Source organism: Danio rerio, chromosome 7, assembly GCF_052040795.2.
Source record: "Danio rerio strain M-AB ecotype USA chromosome 7, GRCz13ab, whole genome shotgun sequence".
NCBI classification, from domain to species: Eukaryota; Metazoa; Chordata; class Actinopteri; order Cypriniformes; family Danionidae; genus Danio; species Danio rerio.
In genome coordinates this window covers 58,172,738-58,185,109 of record NC_141027.1, presented here as the reverse complement: position 1 = coordinate 58,185,109, position 12,372 = coordinate 58,172,738, and the positions used below count along the sequence as shown (strand labels likewise).

At 40.7% G+C, this 12,372-nt stretch overlaps 2 protein-coding genes across 53 annotated transcripts in view; both read left to right on the top strand.

Moving 5' to 3' along the window:
* Positions 1–7,166, top strand: part of ank2b (ankyrin 2b, neuronal) — a 243,298-nt gene extending 236,132 nt beyond the window's left edge. For 34 of the 52 annotated variants that reach the window (XM_087259186.1, XM_087259202.1, XM_087259181.1 and 31 more), the window contains 3 exons: positions 840–1,028; positions 1,203–1,294; positions 5,735–7,166. In XM_087259186.1, the coding sequence (XP_087115312.1) occupies positions 840–1,028; positions 1,203–1,294; positions 5,735–5,963 (510 nt within the window). In that variant the 3' untranslated portion in view covers positions 5,964–7,166. 52 annotated transcript variants of the gene reach the window in all.
* Positions 1–12,372, top strand: part of LOC147843209 (uncharacterized) — a 527,423-nt gene that overhangs the window by 15,509 nt on the left and 499,542 nt on the right. The window lies entirely within an intron of this gene.

Sequence of the window (12,372 nt, the reverse complement as noted above, 5' to 3'; positions counted from 1 at the left end):
GTAGATGACAGACCGGATGTGTGCACGAAAGAATGTGTGGAAATTTAGTCCTTCTTGGACGCTGTAGTGCTATCTAGAGTCCTGATGCACTACAGCGCCCACAGGTGGTCACTGACGGATGTGACAGAATGTCTTTTTAAATGTAATAAAATCAGATGATGCTTTATAGTAAAAATAATGATTGGCTTTTTTTTGTTTTACATTTGTAGGTCTCCTTGCTCGCTTGGGCTGCCATGTTGCTGCTGTACCTGGTGTATTTACAGAAATGTATCATACATCTTAATTTGTAGTGTGGTCCCAAACAACCCTTTGTTTGAAGGGTTATCTGGCACCCATTAAACCAAAAGAGTATCGAGATACTCCTACCCTTTCATGTTAACAGGTGTACTGGAGGATTATGGTAAAGGGGTAGGGCAGACATGCTGTAGAAATCTGATTGCACCTTAGTTTGTATCAGTTATCAGCTTTTTTTTTTTGTTTGGTATGTTTACAGACATACAGCACAGTGGTAGTCCAGGGAAACTTCTCCAAGAAAATACAAATAAACATCATCTGTTAATCATGGTCATGTTGATCTAGTTTGGAACACAAACAAGATATTTTAAAAAATGCTTTTAGTTTTCATCGATCATCAAGTTTTTTCAAGTAGAAAACGTATACAAGTCCAATAGTGATCAAAAAGGTGTGGTTATAAGTTTCGTTAAATTTTTTTCCTAGTGGTTGAGCATCTGTGTTCCCCATAGTATTAAATGGAGTATGCTTTGAAATCTCACTATGCTAATGCACGTTATTTGACAGTGTATGGTAAATTACAGTAAAATCATGTCTTTGAATTTCAGGTGACCTTCTCTGAACCTCTTTCTTATGCTGGGGCGACAGCATCTAAATTTGAAGAAGAGCCTGTTCAAGGTCGGAAGGTCAGCAAGGTCGTCAAAACCATGGTAGTGCAAGGTGATCGAATGGAAAAACTCATCGGAGACCCTTCTCTCTCATCTGATCTCCCATCAGCCAAAGACGACTTTGAAAAGGTCTACATTTTTGTTTTTTATCTAATGCAATTGTATCTTATGGCTGTTATTCAGATACCATTTGATTCAGAGTAATTTGTATAAAATATATAGTATGTGTGCACTAGTGCTCGGGTAGTATTACATGTCTTGAATTTTGTTCTTGGCTCAGTTGTATTTCTCTCATATGTCTAGGCTTTGAGTTATGTAGAAGGCTTTGAGAAAGTGCTTCTGCCTCATTTAGTTGAGAAAGAGACGGTGAAAGAGGATGGATCAGTGGTCAGAAGGTCTGGACAATGGCATGTCAGTTTATAATGTAGTTGATTAGGTGAATGGTGTGATAATAAAAGAGCAGTTATTAATACTCAATCCACCAAAGCTGCAACAGTTGCTCTTTATCCACAGCATGTGTTTTCAATTTGACTAAAAATTGATTCTACAATAGAAACTTAGCATTATAAATGAGAGCCTGTGGAGATCATTGTAGAGGCATGATTGTGCTTAAAGCCAAACAAGATTTTGTGCTCTTCTAAATTAAAGTATGTCAGTTTACTAACCTGTTCCAGTATTAATCTGGCTATTTGCCAATATGTTGCCTTTTCCCCAAGTACAAATATGACAAGCTTTTTTGGAAGCGGTTATTTAACTTATCTGATAGAAAAGTCTGACCCTTTGCTTTCATGTTTTATAGTGGCAATCCTGATTTGTTGACATCAGTTTGATGGCTTCAGCCACAACATTCTTAACCACACTTCTCTTACTGCAAGTAAGAGAGAAAGATTCTCAAAAAGAAAGCTCGTTAACACGTTAGAATAGCTACACACTATGAACCATTTATTAAGCATTAGCAAATAGTGAATGCATTATCTGTTAATCAATAACTCTACATTAATAAACATTAGTAAGCAGTTTATAACTGCAGCTACAAATGCTCTATTCTCAACTTATAACCACATTTATATTGTGCTTAATGATTGTACCTTCATACTACTAATGATTTATTTTTCTGTACTAAATTAAGTATTGCATTATTTACAAAAAAGTTATTTAAGCATAGTTGGTTGTTTTTTTTTTTTAAAGATCATTCAGAATGAGTTAGTAAAGGATATATAAACCATTAAAATTAACATTTATAATTCTTATTATTTAGGCATTTATTAATAGTTAATTTGTATGTTAATAAATGCTTTAATACCTCATCCTAATCCAGTGACCTGATCTAAAGTGAGGACTATTTATGCTTTATAAATCTCTTATGAATAGCAACTAAAGGCTCAGTTAAATTCTAAACGAGGAAATCGTTTGAAGATACACAAATTAAACTGTACTTCAAATGAAAAATAAATCTTTGCAACTTTATCTAAAATAAAATGACTAAACAGTTTAAACATTGCATCCTATTTTAATGTTTATTATATTGTTGTTGTTTTATCCTATTTGATGTTGTATTTTGACACTCTTGTCATTTAGCAATGTTTAAACTTTACAGCAATTTTACTTTTTAGATAAGATAGGAAAGATTATTGTTCATTTGATACTGAGCCTTTAATTGTCATTTATAGGGATTTATAAAGCATAAATGGTCCTCACTTTAGATTAGGTCACGAAACTGAGGTAAACGAAAGTTGAGGTAATAACCATTTATTAACATACATAGTAACCATTACGTCTGAATAATAAGATATATAAACATTAATTTTAATAGTTTATTAATCATTTGCTAACTCATTCTGAATGACCTTAAAAACCACCAACTACTCTTAAATACAAATGGTTTGTAAATAATGCAATAATTTATTTAGTAAGGAAAAACAAATCATTAACAAAGTATGAAAGTACAATTATTAAGCACATTATAAATGTGGTTGTAAGTCAACAATACAGCATTTGTAATTTTAGTTATAAACTGCTTACTAACACACATAAATGTAGAGTTAATGGTTAACAAATAATGAATTCACTATGCGAATGCTTAGTAAATTAATCATAGTGTGTAGTTATTATAAAGTGTTATAAAGCTCCACCCTCTCAATACTTCTTTCCAGTTGGATTTAAAGATAAAAGATCTTTGTGTATGTTCGACACTTCCCATTACTACAGAGGTGAACTTTAAAGTGACTGTCAGATCTGCTCTGACTTAAGTATTAATATGAAATAATATTTTAAAGAGTTAATTCACCCCACAATGAAAATTATGCACTCACCTGCATCATGTTCTAATCCCAGAAGAAAACAAGATATTATCTGAGAGACTTCTGTCTTTTCAAATGTTGTCTATGACACTTTAAGAAGTTGCTTTATTTTTATTTTTATTATTTAGAGACTTTTATTCAAAGATCAACTTTGATCAGCGAACAATGTTTATTGCCAGTTTATTGGTTGGTCGTAATTTACTAAACCAACTCAGGCAATATATCACATCAAACTATTAAATATGTCTATAAAATTACTTTTTGAAACTTTTTACCATCCAAAGTTGTAGGAAGAAAAAGATACAGCTCCCATTATACACTCAAGAAGCTTAAATAAATGGAAAAAGAATCACAAAATATGGAAAACTGTAATTAACATACAAGTATTTTGTAATTGAATAATTCCCTGGAACAAAACCAGGAAATAAAAGTTGACCGACGTGCACCAAATTATTTCAGTTTTCCCAGAACATGACACCATTAAACAGTGATAGCACAAAAAAATATCTTTACATTTCTGACCACATCACTTTCTAGGGGAGGCATGGGCTTATGTCTTACCTCTGCAGCCAGCAGAGGGCGGTTTGAACAGTATCAGGGCAGCACGGTCGTCTTTGCCTAGAGTGCCAGTTCGGGTTGCGCCGGCCCTGATAACGTGTCAACTGAAAAAAATTAATTACATGACTCCCTCAATCTAATCTTTGAGAAAAGGCATCAGTTACCTCTTCTCTCAGGTTTTCTAGCTTACTTGAGATCGCTTTGCTTCTGTCTCCTGCTGTCCTGATCCAGGGGTTCAGTTTCATCTTCTCAATCACCAACCAACGAGAGTGATTGTAAACACAATAAAACCAATTGGCTGAAAATATTGTTGAGGGTCAATAGTTAAACGTGACTTTTGCTTTAACTTGCGGATGGTGACTTCCATCATGTGTATCTGCGCGCACATACAATCCACACAGCATCCGCTTGCACTCATTCACATTCTCTTTCTCTCTCTCTCACACACACATACCTGCAGGTATTCACCACGCACAACTTAATGCCAGATTCATTAAAATAAATAGCAAAAGGCAAAACACAAATAGCTGACATTTTTCGAGACAAGATGCGGACAAGATCTGGCTCAAATTAAGCACTGTGCAGGATGTTATATTGTAAGCTGATGCTGTGCTGCTTTAGATAATGGCATCTTCACTGAATGTACTGCAGATGCTCTACTCTTGCTGGGAAAAGTAGCTAGCTACTGGGACAGCTACATGGTTTCATAAGTAGCTGAGCTTGACCCTGGACCACAGGTTGCTCTTGCAAATTTGTGGGAATAGCCAAAAATATATTTCAACAGTAAACATTTGTTGATTTTCTTTTTATGCCAGATATATTATAAATAGGGCAGCTCAGTGGTTAGCACTGTTGCCTCACAGCAAGAAAGTTGCTTGTTCGAGTCCCGGTTGGGTCAGTTGGCATTTCTGTGTGGAGTTTGCATGTACTCCCCATGTTGGTGTGGGTTTCCTCTGGGTGCTCCGGTTCCCCCACAGTTCAAAGACATGCCCTATAGGGGAAATGAATAAACTAAAATGGCATTGTCTATGAGTGTTTGTTAATGAGTGTGTATGGGTGACTGGATGGGCATCCACTTTGTAAAATGCAGGAATAGTTGGCGGTTCATTCCTCTATAAACAAATAATTTGAATATTAAGTGAAAATCTTGTACCATGAAGACTTTTTCATTTTCCTTCTGTAGATATATCATTCATTCATTTTCTTGTCGGATTATTCCCTTTATTAATCCAGGGTCGCCACAGCAGAATGAACTGCCAACTTATCCAGCACGTTTTTACGCAGCGGATGCCCTTTCAGCCGCAACCCATCTCTGGGAAATATCCACACACGCACTCATACACTAAGGACAATTTAGCCTACCCAATTCACCTGTACCGCATGTCTTTGGACTATGGGGGAAACCAGAGCCCCAGGAGGAAACCCACGCGAACGCAGGGAGAACATGCAAACTTCATACAGAAACAACAACTCAGCCGAGGTTCGAACCAGCAACCCAGCGACCTTCTTGCTGTGAGGCGACAGCACTACCTACTCGCCACTGCGTCACCTGTAGATATATCAAAACGTAATTTTTGATTAGTAATATACTAAGAGCTTAATCTGGACCACTTTAAAGGCAATTAGTATTTAGACATGTCACTTTAAAGGCAATTAGTCTTTAGTATTTAGATTTTAAACCCTCAGATTCCATATTTTCACATTTTCAGTATCTCTGTCAAAAATTTATTTCATCCTAATAAACCACACATAAATGGAAATCTTATGTATTCATACTTTTTTTTTTAAATGTACACTTCTGACTGGTTTTGTAATCCCGGGTCACAAGTGAACTGCAGCTACCCCACCACAACACTGTGTGTCAGTGCATTTAATGTTTGGAGAGTGTCACTAATCTGAATTTTTTCTATTTTTGACTATATAATTTTTTTCAAAAATATTCAGAGTTTTTAGTAATTGTAATCTGTTGATTTGTAGGACCCGCATGCATAAGACGCGCACTCAGAAGCGGACAGTAGTGAAGGATGGAGAAGCCAAACAAACCCACCTAGAACGACTGGAGGACACGGCGGAAAGCCTGCGACCCGATGACCTGCAGCAGCACCTGCATCAGCTGCTCCAGCGCTACTGTACGCCAGAGCCACATCCACCCGCAGGACAGCAGGACAAACCACAACCTCCACCTGCTGGAAGACCAGACGCTTGATACAATATTCTGCAAACCTGTCTGTAGCCTTTTTTAAAACACAAGAATTTATCCTTCGCTCGGCAACCAGATGCCATTTTATCTTCCTGATCATCATTGTTATTATTTATTGCTCATTCTTTGCAAATAATGGAAACATTTAAAATGCTTCATGGCTGAATGTCTTTGTTTGTTTTTCTCATTTTGTGACCAAAGATAGTGTTCTTCTGAATTGCTGAGTGAATCGTATGAAACATTGATGTTTTCTTTTCTTTCTTTTGTTTTTTGAGTGCGTGCGTGTCATATTGGTTGCCGTGTCGTATTGTAGAAGCAGAACTAAACATAATACTAAAAAATGGGTCCGTTTGGATGCTACATTTGTACATAATGGACTTTGAGAGAGAATGTTAAAAACACAGTCATATACTCCTCCATCTCCTGTAACCGCTGTACAACTGCATCATTGAGCTGCTGTAATAAAAAATAAACATGTCAGATTATTTGCTTAAAATCTCACCACTGACCTGATCAAATATCAACAAAATATCTTTGGGGCATGTGAGTTTGTAACCGCAGTTAATCAAGTGCAAGCGATCAGATATCTGAAATAACTGGCTATGTATTTATACTGGCTATTGAAAACAATGAATAAATATCATGCTGTAGTCTTTCCTAATCCCAGAATGCTTCTGAATGGTTTGTACTCTGATTAAGACTTTCTCAGTTTTAAATTGCCGAACTGCTTGTTTTTTCATACGTTCGCTAAGAATGCTGTCATTACTTTGTCCATCATCAACCTGTTAGTTTTGCTGTTACTGTACTACAAAATTGATGAGACATTATGTACTGTACAGAGTATGTATGTGTGTGTGCGTGTGTTCAGATCTCCTCTGTGACAATGCAACGATGTCTGTGTTTATTGGAAAGTCATTTCTATGAATGTTTTTTTTGTTTGTTTGTTTTAAATGAATGTTTTTAATTCAATCCCATTTTCTGTATTTTTTTAAGTATGGCTGAATTGAATTCACAAATAATTGAATCCCCCTTCAAAGCTGTGCTCGTGGGCTTGACTTGTATCATTTCCCTTTTTGTGATGCTCCTCTAGGCGCTAACAGTAGAACAGAGGGCCAGTCAATAAAGAATGGCAGTTTTTTTTTTTTTTTTTGGTTTGTTTTCCTCTGCTGTTGCAATGATGTAAAATAAAAAACAAAATGTTAATCTCTACTATGACCTTATTTTCTTTGAAATTCTTTTGCGTGAAGTTTCATAAACTTATTTCGAGAGCAGCATGTGATATAATTGAGCACTGCTGGCCACTCATCCGTAATCAGTAATAATCCAATCAGAGTGATCCTAGCTTAATATAAATGGATCACTTTCTCATTGCTCTATCTTCATTTTGGAAGAATCCCCCCTTCCACCCCATCTCCTCCTTTTTCTCCCCTTTCTAAAGGGGGAGCTATTGAGACCTACCTGATCTCGTATCCCCTGATATGCTTATTGATTAGGGGGGAGCCCTGTGCTCAAATATCTCTGAGCTCAGGATGCATGCCAAACCTGCTATAAATGCCAAGCATATCTAAGTGGGAACTCTTGAAATGGTGTTTGAACACTGGTGTGTAATATGTCCAGAAATTGTAGAAATGGTAAAAATGTACTCACTTCTAATTTATTTTCATCAGGGCACAGTTTTTAAAAGTAATCCAGGGGGCTTTGGATCACGGATTAAATCAAATCTTGAAAATGTTTTTTTTTTTTTTTTCAAAGTAACAGAGGGATTTTGAATTAAGATCAGAACATCTAAACCAGGGGTGGACAAACTCAGTCCTGGAGGGCCGGTGTCCTGCACAGTTTAGCTCCAACCTTATTGACCTTATTCTAAAATGCGGAAGTGCGCCTGATTTTGCGATTGTCTTAGAACTTCCGTTTGAGTCACCTATGGGAGAAATGACAAGGAATAATAAACGGCAAAAAACGGTCAAACTACTTGCTCTACAAACAAATGTTTGCATGACTATACAGACCAAGTAGAATAATATAACAAGGAAATATTAGTTTGCAACATCAAACAGCGAAACAAGCAGTTTTTAATGTCTAAAAATGAATGTAAGTGAATGAGACCGGAAGTCTCGTGCCAAAAAGATTCTAATGGCAGCGCCCGCTCGTCTGCGGAGAATAAGGTCAATAGATTTCTGTTGATCTTGAAGACACTTATTAGCATGTTCAGGTGTGTTTGATTAATGTTTGAGCTAAACTGTGCAGGACACCGGCCCTCCAGGACTGTGCTCCGGTTTCCCCTATAACCCAAAGATATGCGGTGCAGGTGAATTGGGTAGGCTGAATTGTCCATAGTGTGTGAGTGAGTGTGTGTGTGTATGTTTCCCAGAGATGGGTTGCAGCTAGAACGGTATCCGCTGCGTAAAAACGTGCTGGATAAGTTGGTGGTTCATTCTGCTGTGTCGACCCCAGATTAATAAAGGGACTAAGCCGACAAGAAAATGAATGTAAACGGAGATTTTTGATTAATTTGGGTTAAGCTTCTAATCGAACTAAAGAAAAATCGAATTAAGACTTAGGGTATGATGATTTTAGTGCAGTACAGACATGTAAACACCTTAATCAAACTATCACCTTCATGTTCATAATGCATGCACACACACACGCACACACACACACATACACACACACACACACACACACACACACACACACACACACACACACACACACACACTCACACACATGGCTGGTTGACACTCTTTGCATCTACCGAGTCACAGACATTGTGAAATGCGAAGGTTTTTTTTCTTCCATTCAGCATGCGGTATGAACTTCAATTAAAGCAACTCTTCCGGCAGTTCATAGATGGATCCAATATCTCGTTTTTCATGGGGGGGGGATGCATGAGAAAGTGCCAAACTGCAGTTAAAATCCACAAATTAAAATTGAAACAACCAAAATTACATGAAACTGTAGAAAATGCGGATAACACTGCGAAATTAATCAAGTTACATGCTTTAACATGTAAAACGGGATCATGAAAGGAACATTCAAAAAGCAACTCATGTAAACACCTTAATCTTATCATTGTTTTAATTAGATTAAGGCAAATAATTTGATTACTGATGTCCATGTTAACGTATAGTCATTGTCGACAGCAATGGAGTCAAAATCCAAAAAAGAGGCCAAAAACAGTAAAATTATTCATTTATTCTTTTTCTTTTCGGATTAGTCTTTTTATTAATCTGGGGTCGGCACAGCGGAATGAACCTTATCCAGCATAAGTTTTATGCAGCAGATGCCCTTCCAGCTGCAACCCATCACTGCGAAACACCCATACACCATTGTCAAACCATTTAATGTGATTTCAGTGGTTTACGTGCATCCTGACCTGATGTGGGAGAGATATAGGCAAACAATTCGTGTTCTCTGGGAATTTAAATGACCTGAGGGTGATTCATTAAAAGCCAAATTAGAGTTTTTGGGTGAACTAACTCCTTGACAGCACAGACAACTGTGGGTACTATATTATCAGATCAAAGAAAAAAAAAGGTGATTCTCAGCTGTTCATGTGAATGACAATAACATGCTAAAGAACTTTGTCAATGAAGGATACCCAACAGGTGTCGTCTGACAGCTGGCAGTTTTAAAAATTAAAACAGGTCTATCAGAAAAATAACAATGTTACAACACACAAAAATTCACCAAAATAGCCACATTTCCACTGTTGGGCCGGGCTAATCGCCCAGGAGGTTGAGCAGTGAGGCCGAAATCATGTCGCGTTTCCACTGTCGGGCTAGTAGCTCGCAGCGCGTCATGCAAACCCCGCCCACAGAACGTCCCCCAAATCAAACGTCACACAACCCGCCCACTTCAGCTGGAATCATGCAGATAAAGCACACCACATCATCAGGAAACCATTAAAATAAAGACAACCCAAACAAACAAACAAACAAACAAACGTTCGAGGTTACTAAAGTAACCCTTCGTTCCCCGAGGAGGGGAACGGAAGCACTATAAGTGGATTTGATTGTAAAATCCACGCATTGGGAGGTTCGGTTCAGAAGCTACTCGTCTGAAAGAGTATTGAACGGGCCAATTAAGAATGAATTGGCAGCGCAAGCCTGCGCAGGTGAGCGGCATAAGCAATCAACTGAGTATATAAGCTCACCTGGCGCAGCAGACGCTATCCTTTTTAAGCTGAAGAGACTTTCAACAGCTAAGGGACAGTCATTATGGCGACGGAGTATAGTGCTTCCGTTCCCCTCCTCGGGGAACGAAGGGTTACTTTAGTAACCTCGAACGTTCCCCTTCGGGGGGAACTTCAGCACTATAAGTGGATTTGATTGTAAAATCCACGCATTGGGAGCCCATTGAAAGCGCCATAATGACTGCACCTTACCAACACCCCCGATGAGGAGATAGTCAAGCAAGCGTGACGCACCCACATCATGGGGGGCGCGGTCCTCCAACGTGTCCCTGGCCCTAATTTATCCTACTTCAACAGAAGTTTTACGGATTTATATATATTTTTTGGGAAGTCGTGAGCATCTAGATAATTCTAGGAAAATACGACAGTACGTTGGGAAGCGTGCAATCCCGATAGGGAGGACGCTGCGGAGGCCATCCGTTACCCAAGGGGGGATAGATGGCAGAATTACATATGGACTAGCCCTAAAAAGGGGGAGCACGCATAGCAAAAGAGTGGTTAGCGGGGAGGGAAGACACGGGTCCGCCCAGGGGGGGGGGGGGGGGACTTAACCGTGGCTGAATAAGCATATGGGATCGCCTAGTGGGGACCACGCATAGCAGGCACCTTTACCCAAAACGCGGGCTGACCAGCGGGCAGACCTACAACGTAGTGGGCCAGCAAGTGACTCCTCCGCTGAGTCAGTGCTGGGGGCCACGGAGGAATCTGCAGGGCTCACCTGACGGGGAACTTTACTGACAGATAAAAAGGCGCACGTATCTCCGTGTTAGGGAAAATGGCGCAGCAAGCGTGTTTCAACACCCTACCGAATTGTTTCCTCAATCACCAAGGGTTACCTAATACCCTTGAGGAAACCGGCTCCACTCGCAGATTGTAAAACCTTGCAAATGTGTTGGGTGTCACCCAGCCCGCAGCTCTACAGATGTCTGTTAGAGGGGCGCCGCGTGCGCGCGCTCGAGAGGATGCGAAGCTCCGAGTGGAGTGCGCACGCGCTCTCGGGGGACGCGGCTCATCTCGGCTCTGATAGTGAAAGAAAGGCATCCACAATCTAGTGGGAACTTATTTCGGTACGGCACTTCCCTGCTGCCGACCGCTATAACAGACGAAGAGCTGCTCAGATGATCTAAACTCTGAGTGCGGTCCGGATAATACGCAAAACGCGAACTGGACAATAATAAGGGCTGGGTCTGCCTCCTCCGAGGGCAGCGCTTGCAGGCTCACTACCTCGTATTAAAACGGAGTGGTAGGAACCTTGGGCACATATCGCGGGCGGGGTCTCATACGTGAAAGAAGCCAGCCCAATTACAGGCACGAGTCACTGACCGAAAAATGCCTCCGGGTCCCCGACCCTCTAATCGATATCAACGCGACCAGCAGAGCTGTCTTCAGGGACAGAAATATACTGAGTCGAGGATCGAAGGGATCTGACGCGGCTTGTGTAGCGAGGGCGAGATCCTAAGAGGGTATGAGAGGGGGCGGGGTGGATTAATTCGCTTAACGCCCCTGAGGAACCGGATGATGAGGTTATGCGTTCCCACGGTGCTGCCAGCCACCGCGTTATGAGAGCGGAGATGGCAGCCACGTAACCTTGAGTGTGGAGGGCGACAGCCTGCTCTCCAACTTCTCTCGGCGTAAAGAAAGCACAACGCTGATCTGGCAAATTACGGGGGTCTTCTCAGCGAGAGACACACCATTCAGTGAATAGACTTCACGTCAGGGCATAGGCGCGCTCGGGGAGGGGGCTCTAGCCCGAGTGACGGTATTAGCCACCGCAATCGGAGGTTACCCAAGTCTTCCTCGCGTCTAAAAATCTCTTCAAAGATCGGCGAGGGTGCCAGGTGGTGCCCTGTCCCTGAGAGAGTAGGTGCTCTCTCGAAGGGACTGCCAGGGGAGGGCTATCGCGAGGGAGAGCTCTGACATCCAGGTCCGGTTGAGCCAGAGGGGCGCAACCAGCAACCTGTTCCTCGTCCTCCCTGACCATGCACAGTAACTGCGCGAGCAGGCTCACTGGGGGAAACGCGTATTGCGCGTGCCCCGAGGCCAGCTGTAAGCCAGTGCATCCGTGCCGAGAGCACTCGGTCAGGGAAAGAACAACTGGCAATGAGCGATCTCGGGGGAAGCAACAGATCGATCTGGGCTTCCCCGAATCGCGCCCATATCAGCTGAACAGACTCGGGGTGGAGTCTCCATTCTCCAGGACGCAAGGCTGCCGTGAGAGCG